Source organism: Canis lupus, chromosome 6, assembly GCF_048164855.1.
Source record: "Canis lupus baileyi chromosome 6, mCanLup2.hap1, whole genome shotgun sequence".
Classification (NCBI taxonomy): Eukaryota; Metazoa; Chordata; class Mammalia; order Carnivora; family Canidae; genus Canis; species Canis lupus.
In genome coordinates, this window is record NC_132843.1 from 44,201,004 (window position 1) to 44,228,738 (window position 27,735).

The following is a 27,735-nucleotide window of genomic DNA, read 5'->3' on the forward strand; positions in this document are numbered from 1 at the left end:
AAGTAGGCTGAGAGATAAATGGATTTGGACTCTCAATTAGAGCTTCTGTTCAACTTTAATTATAGAGAAAATACTAATTTTTGAATGAGCATTTCATCCTCAAGTTAAAATTTATCTACCTTTTTTCACTTTGGAGCATTATTACTTTTGTAATAGAGAAGGAAGGAAAGAAGAAGGCGTAAGGTTTGTATTCCTCCTCCACTTCTAGGTTATAGTAAACCATGACCTGTTCTGACTTTTGAACTTTCCATATAAAACTGAAGAATAGAAAGAAACCAAAAGGTGAAGTAAGGCAGAGTAAGCTTTGGGACATCCCCGATATCTTTCAAATACTCTGAAAAGCTACAACAGAATGGAAACTTTCCAGCAGAGGCTATAAAAAATACAAAGGACTACATAAGTACATGGAAGCTTTAGTTATAAGACAGACATTCTTAGAATGTCTGTTTCCTCAGCCTCAGTTAAGTGTTCTGAAGCCGACTTTTTGCTTGTTGTTGTTGTTTGTACACACAGGTATATACTCTTTGAAGCTGTCAAGGAAGGCAAAGGTCAAAGCCCTGTTGGGGCCCACCAGGGAAGCCCTATGTTTTCCCCAGGTATGTAGCTGAAAAAGGACAAAAAGCCTGTAGGCATCAAAATCCACAAAATTATAATTAAACAAGAGGCCATTTGATCCAGTTAAAAACTATCTCCTGAATTAAATGCTATTTTACTTTAGGTGAATGTGCAACAGATCTTTCTCTGGCTAGTGAAAATATGAGCTTTGGTGGATAGAAGACCTAGCAGATCAATTTTTAAGCTAGAGTTCAGATGTAAGACCAAGAAGACAAACCTTTTTTTCTCTCCTCAGCCACAAAATATGTATAATATGATTAACATAAGGAAGTCACATGACCTTGTCTCTAATTGTGGCTCTTTACACTGCTTACCGAATGTTGTAGGTATAATTCTAATTGGGATGGCAAAGAACTCCACAACAACTACAAAATTTTTAACTATTAGAGCAAATGGAAGCAAGTGATTACTTTGTAAAGTATCAGAAAAAAATAAAGTTGGTGATTTAATCTGGATTAAGAAGTCACAAATGAGTAGAATGCCTTTTCCAGGAAACCAAACTTTGTGATTTACTGATCAGCAGTTTTCACGAACTTCCACTCTTCATCTGAGTTGAAGTCCAGGGAGGAAATCATGATTACTTGGAATGAATCCCTTTAAGACCTGCATTAAATAAACCATTTTCATGCTCCACAAGCAGGGGAAAAACAAAAAACTGAAGGAAATAATCTTTGGTGCTTCATAAGGTACAGAAGAAATAACTCCACTAGGTTTCAGTAAAGGAAATACATTTTCACAAAAATAAGTTCTCATTGAAAAATCTTAAGCAATGTTTTTCACTTCATCCAAAACCTTTTTTTTTTTTTAGGGGATCCCTGGGTGGCTCGGCAGTTTAGCGTCTGCTTTTGGCCCAGGGCATGATCCTGGAATCCCAGGATCGAGTCCCACGTCGGGCTCCCTATGTGGAGCCTGATTCTCCCTTTGCCTGTGTGTCTGCCTTTCTCTCTCTCTCTCTCTCTGTATCTTTCGTGAATAAATAAATAAATAAATAAATAAAATCTTAAAAAAAAATAAAAATAAAAACTTTTTTTTAAAGACTTGTAAAAAAAAAAAAAAAGACTTGTACTGTTTTGATACCTGAAGACAAAAATAGCAAGAGAAGTAATGCATGCATAAAATAAAAATGTGTTATGCTCTCAAATAGTCAGAAACAACAGCATTCTTAATCTTTTCATGAAGTTCACATATTTATTTAGTTAGGTAGAAGTCTTCCAGGAAAAACAGGCTAGTATTCTCATAAGAGAATTTAACAGATACGAAATTACAAAAAAACACTAATTCCTAAAATTGCCTAGGTACTGTCGTTTCAAATGTCCAAAGACCAAATGTCAATAAAGGTGACAATATTTGTTGCTTAATGCTTCAATTCAGCATTCTTCTTATGGCCAAAAGAAAAAATTAATTTTGTCAATATTTTGACAGACACATTACTATCTTTCCTTTCCACATGGCTGATGAGATTAAAAACAGGAAGTCCTACAAGATGGCAGGGAGGAGTGGTGTGATGCTACAAAGTTTCCATCTGCAAACATGTAAAGACCAGAATCTTACAACTGTGATTAAACAATTTGAGAAATCTCAAGCTATCATGATTCAGAAGTTTTATGAGACTTTTTTTTTTCAGATTGTTTGGACAAGATCTTTTTCTTTTATTGAGGTATTATTGACTAGTGATGTATTTCTTCAAAAAATATTACAAATAAATTACTTCAAAAAATAAATTACTTCAAGTGAGTGAAAAACAAAAGTATTCCCTAGTTAAAAGGAAATATAATTTCCCCCAAGGGAATGATTCCTAAATAAAGAAAAGCCTGTATTCATGTGAATCTTCAAGGCTCTACTGGAGAGAACTCTCTGCAACAGTATCGAGACACAGACATACTGAATGTAGAATTTCTCAATAAAAATATAATCTTAAATGTATTAAGATCATCTTTAAAAACTGAAGATTGCCAAACTCTCAATTACTCTTCCTAAAATTTAAAAAAAAAAATTGCTAAGACTACTTTATAGGAACAAAATACATTCTCTTTTATTCAACTAAAATGGTGTTGATGGGCAGTCATCTAGATTTAAATACAAATGAAAACACTGTATTCTCCTACTATAATGTGCACGTATGTCTCATGAAACAATCATCATCCAAACACTACCTCCTTCCTCAATTCTGTCTCTAATCCTTTAATACTCCACACACTGCCCACACTGAGCTACATCTATAATGACTAGACCTTACAGAGGGATTTTGTTTACTGACCAGGTAATTTAAGATTTCTTTAAACCATAAACGTTGGGAAGGGGGCATTTTTCTTAGATTACATTAAATATTAATTAGTCTTTCAAGTGAATTTCGATGCTAAATGTTAATATTTAATGTAGATGTAAACAATGCAGATAAAGCAGTATTTAGGGTAGTTTAAATAGGATATACAAGTCAAGGGGTGCCTGGGTGGCTCAGTCGGTTAACCATCTGACTTTTATTTTTTAAGATTTATTTATTCATGAGAGACATAGAAAGAGAGAGAGGTAGAGACATAGGCAGAGGGAGAAGCACGCTCTTCACAGAAGCCCGATGGAGGACTCGATCCTGGATTCTGGGATTATGACCTGAGCCGATGGCAGCTACCCAAACACTTAGCTACCCAGGCATCCCAAAGCATCTGACTCTTGATTTCAGCTCAGGTCATGATCTCAAGGTCTTGAGATGGAGCCCCAGATCTATCCACGGCATTTGCTTGAGATTGTCTCCCCCTCTGCCCCTGCCCCTGCGCCAGCTCTCTCTAAAGAAAAAAAAAAAAAAAAAAAAGAATATACAAGTCAAGATAGGAACAATGATGGGTCCTATTGATCCCACTGAGGTCAGCTAGCTGCAGGGTTTGTTTTCCAACAGAGTTATCCTTCAGGTTTAACAGCTCTGAATAAGATGGTTCCATGCAGTCACCACTTCTGTTGCAAACACAACTTAAACAACATATCTAGACAGCATGTCAGTAGTTTTCTATTAAAAGTGCTATCTTGGGATTCCTGGGTGGCTCAGCAGTTGAGTGTCTGCCTTTGGCTCAGGGGTCCTGGGAACAAGTCCCACATCGGGCTCCCCGTGTGCCTCTCTCTCTCTCTGTTGTGTCTCTCGTGAATAAATAAATAAAATCTTAAAAAAAAAAAAAAAAGTGCTATCTTTCCCTCTGATCATGATCCTAGACTCCTGGAACAAAGCCCTGAGTTGGGTTCCCTGCTGAGTGAGGAGCCTGCTTTTCCCTCTGCTCGTGTTCTCTCACTTTCTCTCAAATGAATGAATGAATGAATGAATAAATAAATAAATAAATAAATAAATAAAATCTTAAAAAGTGTGATGTTTCCTTTTATTTTTTTTAAGATTTTATTTACTTATTCATGAGAGACACCGGGTGGGGGTAGGGGTTCAGAGACACAGGCAGAGGGAGAAGCAGGCTCCATGCAGGGAGCCCGACGTGGAACTCGGTCCCGGGACTCCAGGATCAGGCCTTGGGTTGAAGGCAGCACTAAACCGCTGAGCCACCCAGGCTGCCCTGATGTTTCCAGCCCTGATGTTTCTTTTTATTTTTATTTTTTTAAGATTTTATTTATTTATTCATAGAGACACAGAGAGGAGAGAGAGAGACAGGCAGAGGGAGAAGCAGGCTCCACGCAGGGAGCCCAACGTGGGACTCGATACTGGGTCTCCAGGATCACACCCCGGGCTGCAGGCGGCGCCAAACCGCGTGCCACTGGGGCTGCTCTGATGTTTCCTTTTAAATTTACCTAAAGCACCAGACACGTGTTGTTTCCTAGTAATCAGACTCCCAGCATCTTAGAGCCAAAAAATACACCCCTTCTTTCTAAATTTTACTGAAAAGATTTTCTTTTTCCTTCGACCAACAACACTGTAATACAGAGGAGCACATGTACGAAACAGCCATACCTGAAACTGACTCAGAAAATAAGTCTACGACTGCAGGAACTCTCCCTGTTCACAGTAAAGTTCAATCTTCTTGTAAGTCTTCCAGCTCTCCCTCCTTAATATAGACAGGTAAAGGAGACAGAGACTCACACAGGACTGACATTGTTGACATGCAGATATAAATGACTGTAACAATGACACCCCAGGAAATGACTGAGTATTCTAATTATCTTACAGCCCTCACAAAACATGCACTTGGGCACCTGTTTATCCTCCTCAGTATGAGACAGTCAACATTAAGGGGAAGAGATTTCTTGGAACTTTCTTCCTGTCACACAAACTTCTCAATCTGAACATCACAGCACTTTAGGAAAAGGATTTTTAAAATTATCCCACTGGGTTTACCCCAGACTCTCAGGGTAGGAAGACATCTTTTTTTTTTTTTTTTTTTAATTTATTTATGATAGTCATACAGAGAGAGAGGGAGAGAGAGGCAGAGACACAGGCAGAGGGAGAAGCAGGCTCCATGCACCGGGAGCCTGACGTGGGATTCGATCCCGGGTCTCCAGGATCACACCCTGGGCCAAAGGCAGGCGCCAAACCGCTGCGCCACCCAGGGATCCCCGGAAGACATCTTTAAAAGCCCACAGTAGGGGATCCCTGGGTGGCTCAGCAGTTTGGCGCCTGTCTTTGGCTCAGGGCATGATCCTGGAGTCCCGGGATCGGGTCCCGCGTCAGGCTCCTGGCATGGAGCCTGCTTATCTCTCTGCCTGTGTGTGTGTCTCTCTCTCTCTCTCTGTGTCTATCATAAATAAATAAATAAATAAATAAATGAATGAATGAATGAATGAATGATAAAAGCCCATAGTAGCTCTGTGCTGCCCACTGAGGTTCTATCCATTGGCTAGCTATGTGTAGCTTCTGAGCACTTGAAATGCGCTGGTCTGAATTCAAATGTACTCTAGGTATAAAAACCAGATTTTGTGGCTCAGGAGGTTGGGCATCTGCCTTTGGTTCAGGTCATGATCTCAGGGTCCTGTGACTGAGCTTCTCCCTCTCCCTCTGCCTCTCCCTCTCTCCTGTACTTGCTCTCTCTCAAAATGAATAAGTAAAATCTTAAACCAGATTTTGTAGATTAAGTATAAAAGATTGCAAAATATCTCATTATTAACCTACCAAACTGATTACATCTGAAATTGTATCGGTTCCATAAAATATATTATTAAAAATAATCTCAGTTGTTTCTCTCTTTTTATTTAGGAAACTTTACGTTGCTCATGTGGTTTGCATTACAGTTGGATTGTTACAGACCTACATCCCTATAGCAATGCTTAGAGACTTACAGCCTTAGTTCTGACAGCAAACAAGAGCTATCACCTGACATTTTCCAATTACAACTTCCATTTAAAAGCCAAAAGAGGGATGCCTGGGTGGCTCAGGGATTGAGCAACTGCCTTTGGCTCAGGGTGTGATCCTGGGGCCTGGGATCGTCCCATATCAGGCTCCTTGTGGAGAGCCTGCTTCTTCCTCTGCCGGTGTCTCTGCCAGCCCCCTCCCCAACTCTCATGAATAAATAAATAAAATCTTAAAAAAAAAAAAACAAAACAAGAGGGGCTCCTGGGTGGTTCATTCACTTGGGCTCTGACTTTTGGTTTAGTCTTAGGTCATGATCTCAGGGTTGTGGGCATGTAGTCCCACGCGGGGCTCCTCACTTATCGGGAGTCTGCTTCTATTCCACTCTCTCCCTAAATAAATAGATCATTAAAAAAATAATTTAAAAAATCAAAAGAAAATGTATTTTCTGGATTCAATCCATTGAGATTATAATAACAACAACTTAAGAAGAATGTAAAAACAGAATCACTTTGCCCTGACAACATTTTAAAGACTGAGTTCAAAAAGGCAAAAATAGCACAGGATGCAGAAACTACACCTCTTAAGAAAGTAATGTGGGAAATACACAAACCAAATTTTTCTAATAAAATCTGAATGCTGATTATAAGGTAGATCTTTCAAGTGAAATTAACATTTCTTTCATTCTCAGTACCTAGGGCCTCAGAAAAGATAAAACAGGTATGATCCTGTCTTTAATATTCAAGCACCTTCAACCACAAGCAACCACCAACATTATAAAAAGGGAAATACTTGTAACCTAATTCTCTTGTCCAAAACTAAAAAGAAGAAAAACAAAAATCCCACAAAAACCCCACAACTCAAAGGCAAAATCAGAAACACCAGTTTCTTTGGGGGTGAGTAGGCAACCACAAACCTTATGAAATAAGAAAACATTATTTTAAAATAAATACCTCAATATTTTTAGAAATGTATTTTAAAAGCGAGAAATCCACAACACAGGGCCACCTGGGTGGCTCAATGGTTGAGCATCTGCCTTCGGCTCAGGACGTGGGATCGAGTCCCATGAGTCCCATATCGGGTTCCTTGCAAGAAGCCTGCTTCTCCCTGTGCCTGGGTCTCTCATGAATAAATAAATAAAATCTTTTTTTTTAAACAGTGTTTTTTTTTTTTTTTTAAAGATTTTATTTATTTTTTCATGAGCGACACAGAGAGAGGGAGAAACACAGGCAGAGGGAGAAGCAGGCTCCATGCAGGGAGCCTGACGTGGGACTCGATCCCGGGACTCCAGGATCGCGCCCTGGGCTGAAGGCAGACGCTCAACCGCTGAGCCACCCGGGTGTCCCAATAAATAAAATCTTAAAAAAACAAACAAACAAAAAACACATTTCTAGAGGCAAATCATTTATTTCTCTATCATAAGAAATCTTTCTTATTTATTTGATTTTAAAATATTCGCCCCCCCCGTCGTTTAAGGAAAAAAAAAAAAAGGAATTGTATTTCTGAATTCATGAATATATTATTAAAAGGGTAAAGCAGGAGACAGCTCTTTCAAGAATGGAAGTGAAAAGCTTTCTCAGGTGTGCGGACCGGGCCAGTCACTTCTAGAAAACTGTCAATGGGGAAACCATTAAAAAAAAAAAAAAAAGAATTTGTGGACATTTAGACCAAGGAGTCCCCAGGGCTTCCCCAACAGTTGGCGAGATACTTTCTATGCCCAAAAAGCCATTATAAAATTTGTGGCTGTCAATTTCTTGATCCATTTTGAGGTTCACCAGCTGAGTACCCTCTTCCGATTTCCTCGGGCAGAGGACAGCATCGCTTCGAAACCCCTTGCTCTTGCATTTAAACACCCAGCTCCGTGACGCTGGAGTCAGTACGCAGAAAGGACCGTGCATATTCTAAAGGGGTGTCGGCGGGCCGCAGCTCCCTGCCCCCGACACCGGCCCCGAGCCTCGCCTCGCGCGCTGCCCCGGGGAGAGGCGCGGGCAGCGCCGTCCTCTGCAGCCTATTTTTGGAGTCTCGGGAGCGGGGCTCCGGGATGCAGCGCACACACCGCGTCCGACTTAAGTTTGCACCGGCAGCAGCCTGAGCATCCGCAGGTCGCCGCCGTCCTAAGCGGACAAACCCGTTTAAAGGTTTCCAACCTCCACGTCAAACCCCTTAACTTTAAATCTTCCCTACGCGCAAGTTACACACAACAATGAAGGTAGAGCCTTGGCCCGGGGGTGAGGACCGGAGCCTCCGGGCGGCGGCGGCGGAGGGCGGAGGGACGACGGCCCCGGGTGGAGAGCGAGTCCAGGGCACCGGGCTGCCCGGAGGGCACGCGGAGCACCCAGGCTGCGCGCGGCGCCGGGGGAGGAGCCAGGGGTCCCGGGGGGCGGGGAGGGGGGCTTCCCGCCGCGGCCGCCCGCCGCCCGCCGCCCGCCGCCCGCCGCCCGCGCCCGCTCCTCCTCTCCTCACCTGCGAGTCGGAGGCGAACGCGGGGCTACGGCCGGGCGCCCGCTCTGTTCCCATTCCCGCTGGCTGACATGGCGGCCGAAGAGCTGTCACCCAGCCGGCTCGGGTCTCCCGCCGCGCGGGTGGAGGAGACACCTCTAGCCTTCCCGCCCCGCCTCCCTCTGCGCACCCTTCCCCGCTGGCCGGCTGGCGGCGGGCGGCCAGCGACCGCGGAGCATAGAGCTCGGACGGCTAGAGAGGAAGCGCAACCATAGAGTACTGGTCCAGAAGCAACCCGGATGGTCCGTCGGCCTCCTCGTCCGTCCACTCGCAATCCCGGGGCGGCTCGCCCGGACGGAAGCGGAAGTGAGGGAAGTGGCAGGAAGGGGGACCGTACGCATGCGCAGTGTGCGGCGTCTAGTCGCGCGGGGCCTAGTAGGGTGGTGGGGACCAGCGGCACGTGGGGGTGGGGGTGGGGGCTCTGCACGGAGCTCGCCCGCGATGTGACGCTCGCCCGTTACGCTGGCGCAGACCTCGGAGAGTGAGGATGTCGGTCCCCGCGGCGGGGCTGTCCCCGCGCCTGGCGCTGTCAGCCTTGGCCGGCGCGGGGCGCTTTTGCGTTCTGGGGCCGGGAGCGGCGAGGCGGGCGGGCGTGTGCCCCGGGCACCGCCGGGCCCTGTCTGACCTCCACCCGCAGCTGGTGCCCACGGAGGGCTTCAAGGACTCACCGTCCTGGTTCCCCAGGTGCCGCTCAGAGCCCAGGAGCTACATCACCAGTCCGAAACTGGCCACGACCTTGGCGCATATTCTGGAGAACGAAAGGAAAACCCCCGACAAGCTCCTGCTGGAGTGCAATCCAGGTGAGTGCGTCGGGGCTGCGCTTCCTGGATACAGTCACTCCTGCCGACCCCCCCCCCCCCCCCGACGGCGCCCGGGAGCAGGTGGGCGGTCTGTTGGGATCCCCACGCGGGAGCGATGTCTGCGGCGCTCCGCCTGCTCCTGGATTTTGCCGACTCCTCCAGATACTTGCACGACCCCCGCTCCACCCCCACTCCCACCCCTGGCAAGAACCTGTATTTTTACATACTCCTCCTAGAGAATGTAAGATGTATAGATAGACGTTCTGAAAAAGACATTTTTTGGGGGGGAGATTTTAAGTAATCTCTCTACCCCGCGTGGGGCTCGAACTTAGAACTCGAAGGTCAAGAGCCTAGCACTCCCCAAACTGAAAAATACTTACTTAAAGCAGCACTGGGTGTCACGAGTCAGTTCTGTTTCGATTTGGCAGTATCTTTCATGGTTAAAGTTTCTGTGTAGCCCGCCTATGCGTGGTATGCTAAAGGCATCTTTGTTTTGCTGAGACCTAGTGAAACATTGTGATTAAGAACACAGGCAGGCTTGGCTTGGCTTGGCTTGGCTTGGCTTGGACACGGTGGATTCAAAGCCAAGCAGCACAGCAGCACTTAGTTGTGATGTTGGAGTCCACTGGTTTTATCCAATCCCCGGTTTTCTTACATGTCAATAGCAGTGTGATATCTACTTTGAGGATGTTGTGAGGATCAAAATTAGGTAATACAGGTAAAATGTCTGCTTTAGTCGATATGCAAAGAATTTTTTTTTTCTTTTGCAAATAAATCTTTTTGTTCTGTTAATAACACTAGGTCCTGGGATTCTGACTGAAGCATTACTTAAAAGCAAGGCCAAAGTGATTGCCCTTGAAAGTAACAGAAATTTTCTTCCACATTTGCAGGTATCCTTTGTTTCTAAAAATAATTTGTTGCTCAGTCAGCTATCTTTGAATATGTAGGAAAGTGAAAATTAAGAACACAGTTTACTTTTATAGAATCACTTTTGAGGATCATGCTATAAATATATTGTTATCCCCAGTGACTGGAACATTAGTCCAGTAAGTATGGTAGTGTCAATGCTTGTTGAATGACTGACTGAAAGATTGAACTGAAAGATTGAGTTCTGAGATTTGTTCCCTGGGATGCCTCTGTTTCCTCAACATAGAATCTAGGTTAATGGGACTTCATTAACTCTGGATTTAGTGTTTCAGAGGCAAGAAAGGTTCGGTATAGTCAGATACAGTTGCATGTAGTGAAAACATTATCCAAATGGGTTTTTTTAGTGAAATCTGCTACGTTATAGCAGACAGCTTCACTTAACAGTGAAGTGGAAATTAAGTAACTTAACCTGCTTGACTTTGGTTTTTTCATACATAAACTAGAGACCTTAATACCCACTTGTATACGATCTTACTGCAATTTATTTTTATTTTAAAGCCTTTATTTATTTTAGAGAGAGCAAGCGAGCAGGGGTGACAGGGGAAGGGGTAGATGGGGAGGTAGAGAGAGAATCACAGGCCAACTCCCTGCTGAGTGTGGAGCCTGACATGGGGCTCAATCTCATGACCCTGAGATCCTGACCTGAGACATAAACAAGAGTGGGACGCTAACCAACTATGCCACCCAGGAGCCCCTCTTGTTGCTATTTAAATTAAATAAGATAAATTGTACTGTTTTTGAATCCTAAACGCAATCAAGTTTTTAACTGTGATTTCACTATTGTAGAATTGAATTATTTTTTTTTTAAAGACTTTATTCATGAGAGACACACAGAGAGAGACAGAGACAGAGATACAGGCAAAGGGAGAAGCAGGCTCCATGCAGGGAACCTGATGTGGGACTCGATCCAGGGTCTCCAGGATCACACCCTGGAGCTGAAGGCGGCGCTAAACCGCTGAGCCACCCAGGCTACCCCTAGAATTGAATTATTTTAGAATTCTGGCTGTCATATCATTATTATCATTATAGCATGGTATGTGACATTACAAAAGCAAAAAATGTGCATAACAAAGTCTTAATGTATGCATTCCTCTTACACTCCTATCAAACAAAATTCATTAGCTTTTCTTAGTTTAAGATTAAATATTAATCATATTTATTATGACTATTATATTTTAATAGTCATAATACTATTATGACTGTTATATTTTAATAGTCATGATAATTTAATAGACTATTAAAATATGTCATAATAATTTAATCATTATTATATTTAAAAATATGACTCTTGAGTAACCCGTGAGGTTATTTTATTGCTATACGTAGAACAATTTGTAAGAATTTCAGTATAATATGTTTTTAAGATACACATTAAGTGAGGGGCACCTGGGTTGCTCAGTCAGTTAAATGTCTGCCTTAGGCTCAACTCTTATCTCAGGGTCCTGAGATCCAGTCCCCCCCCCCCCCTTGGGCTCCCTGCGGGGGGGGGGACGTCGGGGATCTGCTTCTACCTCTCCCTCTGCTACCGCCCTCCCCCTCCCCCTGTACGTGCTCTCTCTCTTTCTCTCAAATAATAATAATAATAATAAATCCTTTAAAGAAAAAAGATATACATCAAGTGAGTGTTCTTTTTCTCTGTCATAATGCCACACTCTGGCTTTCTTTACATTGTTGGCTTATTTTCAGCTTCTTGTGGACTCTGGAGTTATTCAATCCTCAGGCCTTCTGTGCTTCTCCCTAGGGGGCCTCATCTGCACCCCTGGGTTTAATAACCTTCAACAAGCCAAGTCCTCACCAATGTATGTCTTTAGCCTGGACCACTGCACTGACCTCCCAATTTAGGCCTACAGATTCTCACCTGGCATTGCCACTTGGTTCACCCAATAGGCATCTCAAAATTAACAGGGTCAAAAATATTTGATTTCTACCCCAGTATGTTCCTTCCCTAGTCTTTCTTAAGGATCTTCACAAAAATGATTATTAGAATTTACTAGATTTAGAAATAGAGTAATATTTAGATTGAAATCAAACACTTAAGAATAATTAGGGTTTTTATTTCATGAGTTTAAATTGCAAATTCTTGAAACCTTGATGTATACCAATAGAATTTTCTGTGCATGAGAACCTCAAAATGCATATCAAGTCACATTGTGCCCTCTTCTATTTGATTTTTTTTACAACTTCAAATTAAGTTTTATGGAGTCTGTAGCTGACCTTGCTCTCACTACTGAGATCTCCAGTGCTACGGCAGAATGAGCACATTGGGGCAGTGAAAAGATTGAGGTATATCAGACCTCTTCCAGCAGACAAGGAGCTTTCCCTCTATAGTGCTTCTGTCTTTAGAAAACAGAAATGAAAAACCCAGGGGAAAATAGAAGGTGATCTACACAATGAGTATAGCCACGTTCATTTGGGAAAGGACTCCTTAAACTCTTCTAGTAAAAAAAAAAAAGGACTGTCTGCCTTTCACTTTAATATTTTTATCGTTTTCCTCTTCTATGAAGCATTTTGCCACTACCTGCAGACAGGTTGCAGCTCTCTGCCTGGGCCCAGGTGTGATCTTAGAATCGCTGCCAGTCCCCCAGGCAGCTTCCATTAAGCAATCGGATTAGTGTGTGGACACTTTTTGAACAATTGAAGCCATCGATATAGAGATAGCAAAAGAATAAGAATTGGTTGAAGGCTTTTTTGTTTTTTTGGGCTTTTTCTTAGTAGTAGCGTATTTTCATCACTTTTCAGGCATTAATTTCTCTTAACTCTTAAATTTTGGGGTAAATATCTTAAAGTAGATTTTTGAATTGGTACAAAGTATGCATAACTGACAATTTTGAACACGTTATCTCTTTATCTCTTTAGTCCCTGCGAAAAAAGGTGGATGGAGAACTAGAAGTGATCTACTGTGACTTCTTTAAAATGGATCCTAGAAATTTTGGAATAGTAAAACCACCCATTATGATTTCAGAAACACTTTTTCAGCATTTGGGAATAGCAGCAGTTCCTTGGTCAGAAGGTAATTTTTGTCACTCACTGCAGCAAATAGCTTATAATTTGCCAGCTTTCTCCAGCAGTACAGCTTGTCTACCGAATGGATCCGCATCCTGTATAGATGATGCAGTTTATTGGGTGGGCGCTCTTCACTTGACTGGCTTTCCTCTCACATAGCCAGGGTCAGAGCAGCTCCACAGAAGCCATGTGCCTATCAAGGAAAGATGCCCAGGCTTAGTTTTAATTGACTTAATATAGTTTGTTAACGTTTGACTCGACAACCCCAACCTCCTCCTCTTTCTCTGTAGTGGAACCTGTGGACTCTTTGAACTTCAGGATGGTTCATGCTAAGAGCTGGATTCTGAAGAAGCACTTTGAAGGCAGCCCTACTCATACATAGTAACTTTGAGTTAAAGACAATTGAACTCCTGTCCTTAAAAAATGGAGAGGTCCTGCTGGAAGCTTTGTTCCTTACTGTGGATCCTTAACATGAGAGTGGCAGCCAAAAGGTTGAAGGAGGGTGATATGATGATAGGGCAGCAAGTGGCCAGAGTTGTGAAAAATAAAAACTCAGCCTTCCCAGCAGGAACTGTGGTAGTGGCTTCTCCAGGCTGGACATTGCACTGTATTTCTGATGGGAAAGATCTGGAAAGCTGCCTGCAGAGTGGCCGGACACGGTACCAGGGTCTTTGGCTCTGGGAACAATTGGCATGACAGGTCTAATGGCCTACTTTGGCCTCCTTGACATCTGTGATGTGAAGGGTGGAGAAACAGTGATGGTTAATGCAGCAGCAGGGGCAGTGGGCTCTGTGGTGGGGCAGATTGCTGAGCTCAAGGGCTGCAAAGTTGTTGGAGCAGCAGGGTCTGATGAAAAGGTTGGGTACCTTAAAAAGCTTGGATATGATGTTGCTTTTAACTACAAAACCGTGGAGTCTTTGGAAGAAACTGAAAAAAGCCTTTTCTGATGGTTATGATTGTTACTTTGATAATGTAGGTGGAAAGTTTTCAAACATTGTTATTCCCCAGATGAAGAAATTTGGAAGAATTTCTATTTGTGGGGCCATCATGAGGTATAATAGTACTCGCCCACTTCCCCCAGGCCCACCCCAAGAGAATATTATCTATCAGCAGCTCTGCTTGGAAGGGTTCATCGTTTATCGCTGGCAAGGAGAGGTCCGCCAGATTGAAAGGCTTTTTTTGCTGACATGGGTCATAGAGGGTAAAATCCAGTACCACGAATACATCATTGAAGGATTTGAAAACATGCCAGCTGCATTTATGGGAATGCTGAAAGGAGATAATTTGGGAAAAACAATAGTGAAAGCATGAAAAAGAATGGCACATGGAATCTAGACATCATTTGGATGATGACTTAATTTCTTTTTAACCATTTAATAAAAAATGTATGTTACCTTCATTATCTAAAAAAGAAAAAACTTAGTTTGACTCAATAAAATGTGATTTTAGGAAAAAAGTTTTAATTTATTCAAATATTTTTGCTTGTATTCCTAACAGATACTCCACTAAGAGTAGTTGGAATTTTCCCAGCAAAAAATGAGAAAAAGATACTTTGGAAACTTTTATATGACCTATATTCCTCAACTTCTGTATATAGTTATGGACGAGTACAACTAAATATGTTTATTACTGAAAGGGAATATGAGGTAGGTTATTAACAAATACCTGATTAGTTTTTGTTTTGAAAGAGTGCTGTGATCTTCTCTGAATGGTCTTAATCTGTATTTTAATTTGAGCTCATGACATTGTTTTTAAATTTCTGTAATTTTTGAGTTTGATTTTTTAGTCTTTGTGGTTAAATATACATGACATAATATTTACCATTTTAACTTTTTAAGTGTGTAGTTCAGTGACATTAAGTATATTAAAATTGTGGTACAACTGTTACCACCATCTAGCTCTTCTTGGCACATTTTTTTTTTTTTTAAAGATTTTATTTATTTATTCATGGAAGACACAGAGAGAGAGAGGCAGAGACACAGGCAGAGGGAGAAGCAGGCTCCATGCAGGGAACCTGATGTGGGCCTTGATCCCGGGTCTCCAGGATCACATCCTGGGCTGAAGGTGGCGCTAACCCGCTGAGCCACCAGGGCTGCCCTTCTTGGCACATTTTTATCATTCCATACTAAATTAAACATTACCTCCCCTTCCCCTGAGCCTCCGGTAAACTTTCTTCTACTTTCTATCGCTGTGAGTTTGACTGTTCTAGGTACTTTGTCACTGTTGGAGTCATGGAATGTCGCACTTTTGTGTCTGACTGGCTTCAATTAGCCTAATGCTTTGGAGATTCGTGCAAGTCCTAGCATATGTCAATTACGGTTTTCTTTTTTTTTTTTTTTAGAATTTCAGTTTTTAAGGTAGAAAAATAGGTCATTGCCTAGCTGTACGTATATTTACACACAAGCACATAATGCACATAGGCACACATGCCTTCCACCTTCTGTTTATCCATTCATCTGTCAGTTGGCATATGAGGTGCTTCCACTTTATTACTGTGAATGATGCTGCTGTGAGATTTGGTGTGCAGATCTTTTCCAGTCCCTGCTTTCAGTACTTTGGGCTATTTACCCAGAAGTGGAATTGCTGAACCATATGGCAATAATTTTTTTTTTTAAGATTTTATATATTTTTGAGAGAGAGACAGAGCATGAGAGGTGGGAGAGGTAGAGGGAGAGAGTTAAGGACACTCCCCGCTGAGTGAGGAGCCCAATATAAGGCTTGATCCCAGGATCTTAGGACCATGACTTGAACCAAAGGCAAACGCTTAATGCACTGAGCCACCCAGGCACCTCAATACTATTAAATTTTTTTTTCTATTTTTTGATTTTTTAAGGGCCCACTCTTCAGTTTTCTGTAGTGTTTTTACCATTTTGTATTCCCACCAACAACGCACAAGAGTTCCGGTTTCTCCATGTTCAGTCCAACACTTCTTTCCTGTTGTTTTATAGTGCCTGTTGTAGTGCTGTGAGATAGTATCCCATTGTGGTTTTGATTAGATTCATGATGTTGGACATCTTTTCATGTGCTTATACACCATTTATATATCATCTTTGGAGGAATGTCCTTTGCCCTTTTCTTTGGGTTTTTTTTTTTCTGTTGAGTTTTAAGAGTTACTTATATATTCTCAGTATTAATCCCTGCTTAGGTATTTGATTTGTAAATTTTTTTTCTCCCCATCTGTGGGTTGCCATTTTATACTGTTGATTGTGTCCTTTGATTCTCAAAGTTGTTAATTTGATGACATCTAGTTTGTCTTTTGCTGCCTGTCCCGTTAGTATCATAGCTAAGAAATCACCGTCAAATCCAAGGTCATGAAGCTTTTCTTGTCTTCTTAAGAGTTTTATAGTTTCAACTCTTATATTCTAGTCTTTGATCCATTTTGAATTACTTTTTTTAATATGGTGTTGGGTAAGGGTCCAACTTTGTTCTTTTGCATGAGTATCCAGTTTTCCCAGCATCTTTTATTTTTTTTTAAATTTTTTTAAAATTTTTATTTATTTATGATAGTCACAGAGAGAGAGAGAGAGAGAGGCAGAGACATAGGCAGAGGGAGAAGCAGGCTCCATGCAGGGAGCCCCATGTGGGACTCGATCCCGGGTCTCCAGGATCGCGCCCTGGGCCAAAGGCAGGCGCTAAACCCCTGCGCCACCCAGGGATCCCCTTCCCAGCATCTTTTATTGGAAAGACTGTCTCTTTCCCCATCAAATGGCCTTGGTACTCTTGTCAAAACATCACTTAACTATACACATGAGCATCTGTTTCTGGGCTATTTTATTACATTAGGTTCTTCAGTGTCTCTTGAGATTGCATATGAATTTTAGGATGGGTTTTTCTGTTTGTGAGAAAAAACATCGTTGGGATTTTGATATGGATTGCATTGACTCTGTAGATCACATTGGGTAATGTTGAAACATTTTAACATTGATCAGTCTTCCAGTTTGTGAACATAGGTTGTTTCTCCATTTATGTTTAGTTTCTTTCATCAGCGTTTTACAGTTTTAAGTGTACGAGTATTTCAACGTACAAGTATTTCAACCTCCTTGGTTAAATTTTTTTTTTTTTAAGATTTTATTTATTCATGAGAGACACAGAGAGAGAGAGAGAGAGAGACGCAGACACAGGCAGAGGGAGAAGCAGGCTCCTCACTGGGAGTCCACTGTGGGACTCAGTCCCAGGACCCAGGGATCACAACCTGAGCCAAAGGCAAATGCTCAACCACTGAGCCACCCAGGCACCCCTTCCTTGGTTACATTGGTTCCTAAGTATTTTATTCTTTTTAATGTTATTATAAACAAAGTTGTTTTCTTAATTTTACTTTTCAGATTATTCATTGTTAGTATACAGAAATATGCTTGACTTTTGTGTATTATTTTTATATTCTGCAGCTTTGCTGAATTTATGTATTGACTCTCACAGGAATAGTTAGGGTTTTTAGACTACTCTCTGAAATTGAAGGGCCTTCTGAGAGTAGTGTCTAGAGTCTGGAGAGTACTGTTTCTTTGCTGCTCAGAAAGCTTCATATTATTAATCTTGTAATCCATTGTAATAGATGTTTACTTGTACATCAGAGTTATGTGTTAGGATAGTGGAGCAAGAAATGAAAGAGTGGTTTATTCACCAAGACTCAGTAAGGAAATAGTGACGATCCATGGAAAGAGAAGGGGACTCAGAACCTTGAGGCTGTACATACGTTATGTACATGAAAAATTGAAAGAACAGAAACTGGAAATGCTTCATCAGGTTTTACTTTGCTACTAGGGAAATGTTCTGGTACTAATACCATGGACCTTTTCATACGTGTTTTCCTCTGTGTACTGCTCTTTCATTCACTGAGAAAACCACACATCCCTCAAATGTCAACCTGAACAATTCTTGTCTCAAAATTTAATAGCCCACCTGATACATACTTCTGATACACACTTGTGCTTCTCCATGGGAATTCTATGTTTTTGTTTCATTATTTTTTTTTTCTTTAAGATTTATTTATTTATTCATGAGAGAGACAGAGGGTTTCATTATTTCTTTAATGAGATTTTACCCTGATCGGGGTTATGGCTAAAGGAAATCAGTTTCACACACATTGTAAGTGTGATGATGTATTTTAGTATGAAAGTTCAAAAAAGTTTTTCTCTTTTTTGAAATAGTTATGGTAAAAAAAAAAAAAAGAAATAGTTATGGTTAAGATGTTGCATTTCTAATTTCCTTTAATTTTTAAATACTCTTAAGGTATTTTAAGATTCGGAATTTCATTTTTATTGCTTATAGTTATATAAACCTGTAACTTATTTTCTTTTACTAGAAACTGGTGGCAAGTCCTGAAACTCCACACTTGTATCAAGTATTAAGTGTGCTCTGGCAAGTAGCCTGTAAGATTAAGCTTCTGCATGTGGTAAGTAAAATCCTTCTAAATTTTAAATGCAAGAGATAAGTTGTTTTTATTTTTAATTTTTTAAAATTTTAATTAAATTCAGTTTATTAACATATAGTGTATTATTAGTTTCAGAGGTAGAGTTCAGTGATACATCAGTTGTGTAGAACACCCAGTGCTCATTCCATCACCTGTGCTTCATAATGCCCGTCATCCAGTTACTCCATCCTCCCACACCCCGAACTTCATTTTGTTTTTAAAAAACAAACTTTCATTTGTTTTTTAAAGAGGCTACATTTCTGTGACCAGTAAATGGAGAAAAATTAAAAATTCATTTTATTATTTTTCCCAGCTATTGAAGATAACAGAGCAAGGTAACTTCGTGCTTATATTTTTGCCACAAATATTTATGTTTTTCTCTGATTATAAAAATAATAACACACTCATTGTAAAAATACGAGACATAAGAAAGGAAGGAAGAAGAAAAGAATTTTAAAAACTCATCACTATAATTCCACTACCCAGAGGTCACTATTGACATTTGTGGCCTATTTGTAGCCTTTTATTTTTCCTATGTTTTTTTTTCTTTAAGTTATAGAGATTATATTATTTTGTATCTTATCTTTTTTTACTTAATAGCTAATAGATAATGATAAGTTTTTTTTTTCTCTTGTCACTAGACATTTTTCCCAAGTTGTCTTTTTCGTTTTGTTTTTTAATTTTGAGAGAGTGAGAGAGTGAGCATGAGAACAGGGAGGGACAGGGAGAAGCAGACTCCCTCCTGCGGACCAGGAGCCCAAAGCAGACACTGAACCATCCGAGCCACCTAGGAGCCCTTTTCCTAAGGTTTATATCTATTTTAAGATTGTATTTATTTATTCATGAGAGACACTGAGAGAGATGCAGAGACACAGGCAGAGGGAGAAGCAGGTTCCATGCAGGAAGCCCGATGCGGGACTCGATCCCAGAACTCCAGGATCACTCCCCTGGGCCGAAGGCAGGTGTTCAGCCACTGAGCCACCCAGGCATCCTCTTTTCCTAAGTTTTTAATGGCCACTTAAAACCTCACTAGAGAGCATTCCCCTTCGTACTTTATTTCTTTAGGCAAAATCAGAGTCAGCTAATAGAAATATGTGAGCCACACGTATAACTTTACATGTAATGCTATATTTCATAGCAACATTTATAAAAAGTAAAAAAGAAACAGGTGAAACTAATGCTAATATGTCTTTTTTAATCTTCTTGATTTAAAATATCATTTCAGGGGATCCCTGGGTGGCTCAGCAGTTTAGTGCCTGCCTTTGGCCCAGGGTGTGATCCTGGGGTCCCAGGGTCAAGTCCCATATCAGTCTCCCTGCATGGAGCCTGCTTCTCTCTCTGCCTGTGTCTCTGCCTCTTTCTCTCTCTCTCTGTCTCATAAATAAATAAAATCTTAAAAAAATATATCATTTCAGTGTGTAGTCAGTATTTTACAATTAGTTATTACATAACTTTTTTTTAAATGTGTGGGGCCTTTGAAGTCCAATGTGTGTTTTACCCTTAACAGCACATTTCCATTCAGACTAGGTATGTTTCAGGTATCAATAGCCACATATGACTAATGGCTGCTATATTCATAGCAAAGGGCCAGAGTGAAGACAAAACTGATAAACACTATTTCTCTCATGTAATAATTTGGTCTTTCACTTTTTTATTTTAGTAGAATTTTTACTGGATGTATGTTTACATATTTGCTGAGCCCTTGTACTTCTAGGGACCTGATGGTTTCACTTCTTAATTTGCCTTGTGTATGTCCCTGTCATCCCATTACTGCTGTCGTCTAGCAACACATTAAGCCCATGCATACTTAGTTGTTAGAAGTTTATCCATTTGATTTTAGCTTTTGTGCCAATTCTGTTTGTTTTCCTCTAGTACATGAGGTTCTTAGATTGGCTTTCTCTTTTTTTTTTTTTTTTTTTTTATCAGATTGGCTCTCTGTTCCTTGTCTTTAGTATCTGTCGAGTTCCTACTGTTTTTCTGTCTTCCCAGAAATCTTTCACCCTAGGATTCACAGCACTGCCCCTGCCTGTATACTGTAATGTTTGTATTGCTGTTCTCCATGTCCCTAAAATCCTTTCTTACCTCAGTGATCTCTCATTCTATTGGCTTTTTATCTGGGCCTCCTCCCCTCATGGCTATTGGCTAGTGTCTTCATAAAGCTTCATGAGGACTTTAGCTTTCTGGAGAATCTTCTCTTTTCTTTGTTCTGCAGTATTTATTTTCAAAGGCTCTGTTTTGACTTGTGCCATTGATTAATGTCAGTGTTGATCCAGTGGCTCCTAACCTGACTGTGACCCTAATATGCAAATCTTAGCTGTTAAACTATCTTAAGGACCTGTTTGCATAATTACATTAGGATGCCACTTTATCTAAATAAGTAAGAGAAATAGCAATATCTGGATAGACCTTTGATTCTCATCTTTTTTTTTTTTTTTTTTTTTTTAAGAGCACGGAGAGAGAAGAGGGAAGTTTATGGTTTAACTATCCCATGTTGTTTTTCTTAAGTCCGAGTAGAATAGTGACTTGGATTTGATTCATTTTGTTGCTCAAAGGCAGTAGTAACTTAGGGCACTTTGACTAAAGAGAACTAAAAGAAATATTTTGGTTTCATTTACCTTCCCTTAAGGAGCCTTGGTCCTCATTTGGCGTATATGGCCAACGTGGGCGACTGGATGATCTGAAGAATAAGGTAAGAATGAATGAATACCCTTGCCTTTTTCCCTCTAAATGGAACATCCTATTTTCTTTAAGATTTTTTGGTATTCTGTATTTACTTAGATTTTTAATTTTAGGATGTTTGGAAATGTTCTTTAAACATACCTTAACTGCTTTTAATAAATTCAAATTATTTTGGAAAAGAGTAATAATTTTCAGCTAGTTAAACAGTGGATACTAGTTAGCATAGTCATATCTTAAACAGAATTTGACTTCCATCTCTTGAACATACATCTCAAATTTAGAAAATACAGTCATCTTAGGGTACATCTAATTTGATGAGCTAAAGATGCAATTTTATACTCAGAAATCTGTTATATTACTATTTATAATGATGGAGTTCATCAACAGGTATGTCTTGTTTCTTACCCTCAGGGTGGGGCTTTTGTTTGTTTATTTTTTTCCTCTTTCTATAAAACCAAAGTGATAATGTTATAAAGTGATCCTCCATTTACTTTATGTCAGGAATACACATAGCAAAATCAGAATAAAGTAGCTAGATTTTAAAAAATAATCCAGAGTTTCACTTCAGGATAAAATGCTAATGATGCATAGTTCAGCCTGAAGTCTCATTTGCCTACTTACTTTTTTTTTTCCCCCTCACTCCTGCCACTAAAAGAAAAAAAAGAAATGACCAATTTAGAGATGGTCTGACTTTTCAATAATCAGTCATTGTTATGATCACTGAGATTTTAGCTCTATTTCACTCTTCATAAGCATATTTTTGTAGCCTCATAGAATAGAATCAGAGTAATATATTTTGCCTTAAGACCATTAGGAACTTACTTACAAATGTCCCTAGAGTGAACAATCCTGTATATAAGACACTTGCTCATTTTTTTAGTTATAAGAACTAACGCTTAAAATGGTGTGTTTGGCCAAATTAAATATATAAACTTTAGGGATGGGATCCCTGGGTGGCGCAGCGGTTTGGTGCCTGCCTTTGGCCCAGGGCGCCATCCTGGAAACCCGGGATCGAATCCCACGTCGGGCTCCCGGTGCATGGAGCCTGCTTCTCCCTCTGCCTGTGTCTCTGCCTCTCTCTGTGTGACTATCATAAATAAATAAAAAATTTATTAAAAAAAAAAAAAAACTTCAGGGATGAAGAGGAGATAACCAGACGTCATGTTTCATGAGAGAATTTTATTCAGATATTCCACCCTGTATCTCTGATATCAGCATGTTCATAATTGCTACAGAGGCACTTGAGACATTTAATCATTCATTAGAGCACATAATTCTTATTTCCATCCAAGTTGTTTGGGGTTTTCCACTTTTTGGAAGCCATCTTTTTATCACTGAAATTTTTTTTTCTTACTTTAAAAAAAAAAAGATTTTATTTATTTATTTGAGAGAGAGCAGGAGCAGCAGAGAGGGGCAGAGGGAGAGGAAGAAGCAGGCTCCCTACTTAGGGCTCCAGTGTGGGGTTTGATCCCAGTTCCCAAGATCATGACCTGAGCCCAAAGCAGATGCTTCACTGACTTGAGCCACCCAGGTGCCCCCAGAACATTTTTTTCAAAGATATAAATAGCCATTTATTTAACACCAAGAAAGTTTTTTCTTCCCTATTTATCGAGTAAGTATCTGTAACTACAAAACTACCTACAAGCTTGCTTGCTTGCTTGCTTGCTTTTTCTTTTTAAGGTTTTATTTTTAAGTAATTTAGGTCACCAACCTGGAGCTTGAACTCACAACCCGGAAGATTGCACACTCTACCAACTGAGCCAGCCAGGCACCCCCTACCAGCTCATTTTTTAAAGTCCTCCTCAGGGATACCTGGGTGGCTCAGCTATTGAGCATCAGCCTTCTGCTCAAGATGTGACCCTGGGGTCCCGGGATCGAGCCCCACGTTGGACTCTCTGCATGGAGCCTGCTTCTTCCTCTGCCTGTGTCTCTGCCTGTCTCTCTTTGTGTCTCTCATGAATGAATGAATGAATAAATAAATTAATTAATTAAAAAAAATAAAGTCCCCTTCAAAAGTCTTATTATCAACAACATAGGACACTTCATGCCTGAGGTTATCTCCCTCTCTAATAATTACTAAATATTTTTTTAATTTTATTACCTTCCCTCTTTTGAAAAAAGATTAATCCTTCAAGCAGGCATCCAAAACTAGAACTGGAATTGATTGAAAGTTTATTTTTTAAGCTAATAGATCTTCCACAACAGTATATATATTTAAAAATATGTATGTTTGTGAATGTACATATATGTGTGTGTTTGTGTATATATAGCTAGATAAGTAATAAGGGATCACTACCACTATATGAGATTTCCAGAGGACTTAAATGGAAGGCCTCTCTGCTTTCTGAGGGATAATTTCAGAGGAAAAAAAACATCTTAACTTTATATCAAGGCATATACTTTCTGAATCAGAGTTCTGTATACTAGAGCAGGTTGGTCAGCTTTTTCAGTAAAGGGCCAAACAGCAAATGTTTTATGCTTTGCAGACCACATAATAGTCTCTGTCATATTCTTTGTTGTTTTGTTCTGTTTTGTTTTATTTTAACAATCCTTTACAAATGTAAAAACCATTTTAGATCCAACTACACAAAAACAGCCAGGCCACGGACCATAGTTGTAACCCCATAGTTTTTTAAATATCCAAGTGAAAATGTTAAGTCAAGGGGTGCCTGGGTGGCTCAGTCGGTTAGGCAGCTGCCTTCGACTTGGGTCATGATCTCAGGGTCCTGGGATTGAGCTGCTCAGCAGGGAACCTGCTTCTCCCTCTTCCCCCTGCTCGTGCTCTTTCTCGCTGTCTCTCTCAATAAATAAAATCTAAAAAAAAAAAAAAGGGAAAATATAAGTCAATAATGTTTTTTTATCCTTAGGATCTGGGGTTGTGTCTCAAACATAGAAGAAACTCAGTATGTGTTAGCATCATATTTGGGATCTGATTTTACCCTGCTTCAAAGTTAATTAGCTGTTATTCTTTCATTGATACTGCCCAAAGGTAGACTCCTGTATTAGATGAAGGACTTTATCTACCCTACATCCCATGGGGTAACAGGGTGTACCTTAATTGGATGGTGTACATGCTGGGCCTTGCATTGCAACTTAGAAACACTAGGGGATTTCACTTCCTTTATAGCAAATATGAAGCAAGCCTCCTCTTTGCCATGCAGGGAGCCATTATTTCATCCTCCAAGGTGGCTCACTGCAAACAACCCTGAAAAACTGCCCAGGTAAAGAGTAGTTTTAGGGCCTTGCACTCTTGACACACCTAGCAAGAACAGAGAACACTCAGGATCTGTGGTGATGGCCTTTTCAAATAGCTAGTTTGAATGAGTAAATGAACTATGTCTTTTTCTGGCAGTATTTATGACTAACACACTTTATTTTTTTTCTCTCTCCAGAAACCATTAGAACAAATAAACAAACACGAAGGACAAAACATGTGTTTAATTCAACTGACTCCTCATCAGAATTTATTTACAGAGAATTTAACATCTATTAACTATGATGTATTTTTTCTCATGTTAAAGCAGTGTTTTATGAAGCGCAATTTCAAGCTAATGGACCATTTACAGTAAGTAAAAAGAATAAAAGCAAGTATAAAAGTGGCAGTGTTTTTTTTTTTTTTTTTTTTTTTTTTTTTTTTTAAGATTTTGTTTATTAATGAAAGACACCAAGAGAGGGCAGGGACACAGGCAGGAAGAGAAGCAGGCTCCCTGCAGGGAGAGCCCGTTGTGGGACTCAATCCTAGGACTCGAGGATCACATCCTGAGCCAAAGGCAGCCACTCAACCACTGAGCCACCCAGGTATCCCAGAAGTGGCAGTTTAATGTAAGAATTATACTTCATGTTAGAGGTCCATTTTCTGTATCTTGTATATCATGATTAACAGAGTGAGGTACCATGTTTTCATGCATCTATTTCTTCAAAACAGTTCCTTCTCCAGTGCACATTTTGAGAAAAATAAAATTCAATTTTCCGTATAATCTCTTGAGCTTAATTTTTTTTCCATTGAGAAAACAACAGCCTACCAGTTATTTCATCTTTGTCAGAGTATATGGCCAGGATTAACTTAGGTGGAGAACTAGCTGCTTGCCAGTGACCAGGATGGAAGGAGCCTCAGTGGTGACATACCCATCATCTTGCCTTTTCTCACTGCTTATCCTTTGTGGTTTTATTTCCTAAATCAAAGCAGGCACAGATTATTATACCTCCCTAGTCCTCCTGTCCTGGGCCAAATTCTACTAAAGCTTTTAAAAAATTATAGCTATTACTGCCTACTCGGTATCTATGTAACTTTTACGTGGGGCTGTGCACTTTGGAATCAGCAGCCCATGTCTTTGAAAGTACTGTCAGAGAATAGGTGAAACTCTGAATGAGCTGTTGATTGAACAATATTTGTATAAAAATAAATGTTAAGGGGCGCCTGGGTGGCTCAGTGGTCGAGCATCTGCCTTTAGTTCAGGGCATGATCTCGTGGTCCTGGGATCAAGTCTCACATCGGTTCCCCACAGGGAGCCTGCTTCTCCCTCTGCCTCTGTCTCTGCCTCTCTCTGTGTGTCTCTCATGAATAAATAAATAAAATCTTTAAAAAAAATAAAATTAAAAAAGTAAATGTTAAGAATGGCAATAGTCTAATAAATTTAATCTGTTTTTTATCTTATCACCTGTGGTACTGATTATGTTGAATGAAAATATCAAGGATAAAGGAAATTAGGGGGTGCCTGGGTGGCTCAGTCAGTTAAGCATCTACCTTCAGCTCAGGTCCTGATCTCAGGGTCCTGGGATCGAGCCCCATGTCGGGCTCCCTGCTTAGCGTGGGTCTGCTTCTCTCTATCCCTCCACCTGCCTCGTGCTTTCTCTCTCCCTCTCTTTCAAATAAATTTAAGTCTTTAAAAAAAAAAAAAAAAAAAAAGAATGTAGGAAATTAGGGGTACCTGGGTGGCTCAGTTGGTTGAGTGTCTCTTGATTTCAGTTCAAGTCTTGATTTCAGGATTGTGAGTTCGAGCTCTGTGTGGAGCCTACCTTAAAAAAATTAAAAAAAAAAAGGCAGCCCTAGTAAATATGATAAACCATGGTGAAAAATGTTAAAAATTCCTTTGGCGATCTCTGAATTGAAAATATGTTTATACCTATGAGCAGGATTCCATTCAAAATCTAAAAGTTCTTGTCAAAGGCTCATTGATGGTTTCTTGCTAGGGTAATTAATAAGGCAGTTTTTTTGCTTTATAATTTATCACCAGCAATTGTTAAATAAAAAGGTGAAACCTATTTCCTCTTTGACATCTCCTGGATGCCAGTTTCTGCTGTTTGTACTTACTGATGTATTACATGGACCTAAATGTAGTTAAGAATGCTTTGCAAAGAGAATTAACAGATGGAAGAGGTAGGCAGAAGAATTGTTTTGGGGCAGCCTGGATAGCTCAGTGGTTTAGAGTCGCCTTTACCCCAGGGCGTGATTCTGGAGACGTGGGACCCACGTCGAGCTCCCTGCATGAAGCCTGTTTCTCTCTCTGCCTCTCTCTGCCTTTCTCTGTGTCTCTCATGAATAGATAAATAAAATCTTTAAAAAAAATTATTTTGAAGGGCAATGGTAGACTAGAATTTTGTGTAAGACTTGATGAGAACACGTTAAAAGTCCAAATTTGCTCTTTGGGTGATAGGTAAGCCATGAATCTTTAGAAATAATGGTAAAAGCTGCATATTTTATGCAGGCTCTTAAACCAAATAAGATTAATTATAGATCCATAAATTAAGCATCTTAAGTTGGGCATAGAAGCCATCTCTACCAATATTTACTGCAGTTATAAAAAGGAACCAAGCAGATTTACTTTGTGTTTCTTTTGCAGGTTATTGAGTCCAGTTAATGCAGCAGCTATATTGAAGCAAATAGGGAAAGATGGAGACATGAAAATAACAGATCTGTATCCTCAAGACTTTAAACAGCTTTTTGAAGCTATAGAGTATTTCAGAGAATCTTGCAGGTGGCTCTTGGATGATTGTATGGAAGAAATGATCATGTAGGAACTTGATTGCCCATACCTGAGCCATTGATATATTTGAAAATTATGGCACAAATGGAAGAGAACCACATTTGAAAAGCTTCCAGCCTTTCAACAGAAGATAACTCTTCTTGTTTTGCAGATTGAGCAGATAATTTCTTTTGAAGGTGATAGTTTCCTAAATTGGATAAAACCGTGGCTGCCATTATATTCACAGAAAATAAAATGAAAACTTCAGTTAATTGTGGATTTGATCAGATTGCATTTGTTTTGTTTTGAATTCCTATCTACTGTAGATGCACTGGTAGTTGTAGGATATTGCCAGATGAAGTTTCTTTTTAAAAATCCCTTTGGCCAAGGGCGCCTGGCTGGCTCAGTCAGTAGAGCATGTGTCTTGATCTCAGGGTTGTGAGTTTACGCCCCATCCATGTTGGGTGTAGAGTTTACTTTAAAAAAAAATCCCTTTGGCCAAATATCTTACATTATATTAACTTAAATATTCCACTTTCACTGTTGAGTTTTGCTTCCTCCTGGAGGGCAAGA

At 40.2% G+C, this 27,735-nt stretch overlaps 2 protein-coding genes and 1 pseudogene across 4 annotated transcripts in view; 2 read left to right on the plus strand and 1 right to left on the minus strand.

Moving 5' to 3' along the window:
* Nucleotides 1–8,656, minus strand: part of CNST (consortin, connexin sorting protein) — a 122,335-nt gene extending 113,679 nt beyond the window's left edge. Inside the window, exon 1 of one of the 3 annotated variants that reach the window (XM_072830256.1) lies at nucleotides 8,348–8,656. The gene's annotated coding sequence lies outside the window, so the exon portion shown is untranslated. The remainder of the gene's footprint in view (nucleotides 1–8,347) is intronic. The other 2 variants (XM_072830257.1, XM_072830258.1) reach the window with 2 other exon arrangements.
* A 34-nt stretch (nucleotides 8,657–8,690) lies between these two features.
* On the plus strand, nucleotides 8,691–27,434 carry TFB2M (transcription factor B2, mitochondrial). Its single transcript, XM_072830268.1, has 8 exons — nucleotides 8,691–9,183; nucleotides 9,985–10,073; nucleotides 12,967–13,120; nucleotides 14,611–14,759; nucleotides 18,413–18,502; nucleotides 21,147–21,209; nucleotides 24,592–24,764; nucleotides 27,040–27,434. The coding sequence occupies exons 1-8, from the start codon at nucleotides 8,871–8,873 to the stop codon at nucleotides 27,212–27,214; spliced, it is 1,206 nt and encodes a 401-aa protein (XP_072686369.1). The 5' UTR covers nucleotides 8,691–8,870; the 3' UTR covers nucleotides 27,215–27,434.
* Nucleotides 13,135–14,571, plus strand: LOC140635511 (prostaglandin reductase 1 pseudogene; annotated as a pseudogene).
* Nucleotides 27,435–27,735: the final 301 nt, after the last annotated feature.

What these genes read in the sequence shown, in the direction of transcription:
- TFB2M (XM_072830268.1), top strand. Translation starts at nt 8,871, where the DNA reads ATGTCGGTCCCCGCGGCGGGGCTGTCCCCGCGCCTGGCGCTGTCAGCC. An exon ending in AGATTAAGCTTCTGCATGTG is followed by an intron (nt 18,503 to 21,146) that starts GTAAGTAAAATC and finishes CCTTCCCTTAAG; the next exon opens with GAGCCTTGGTCCTCATTTGG. An exon ending in TGGATGATCTGAAGAATAAG is followed by an intron (nt 21,210 to 24,591) that starts GTAAGAATGAAT and finishes TTCTCTCTCCAG; the next exon opens with AAACCATTAGAACAAATAAA.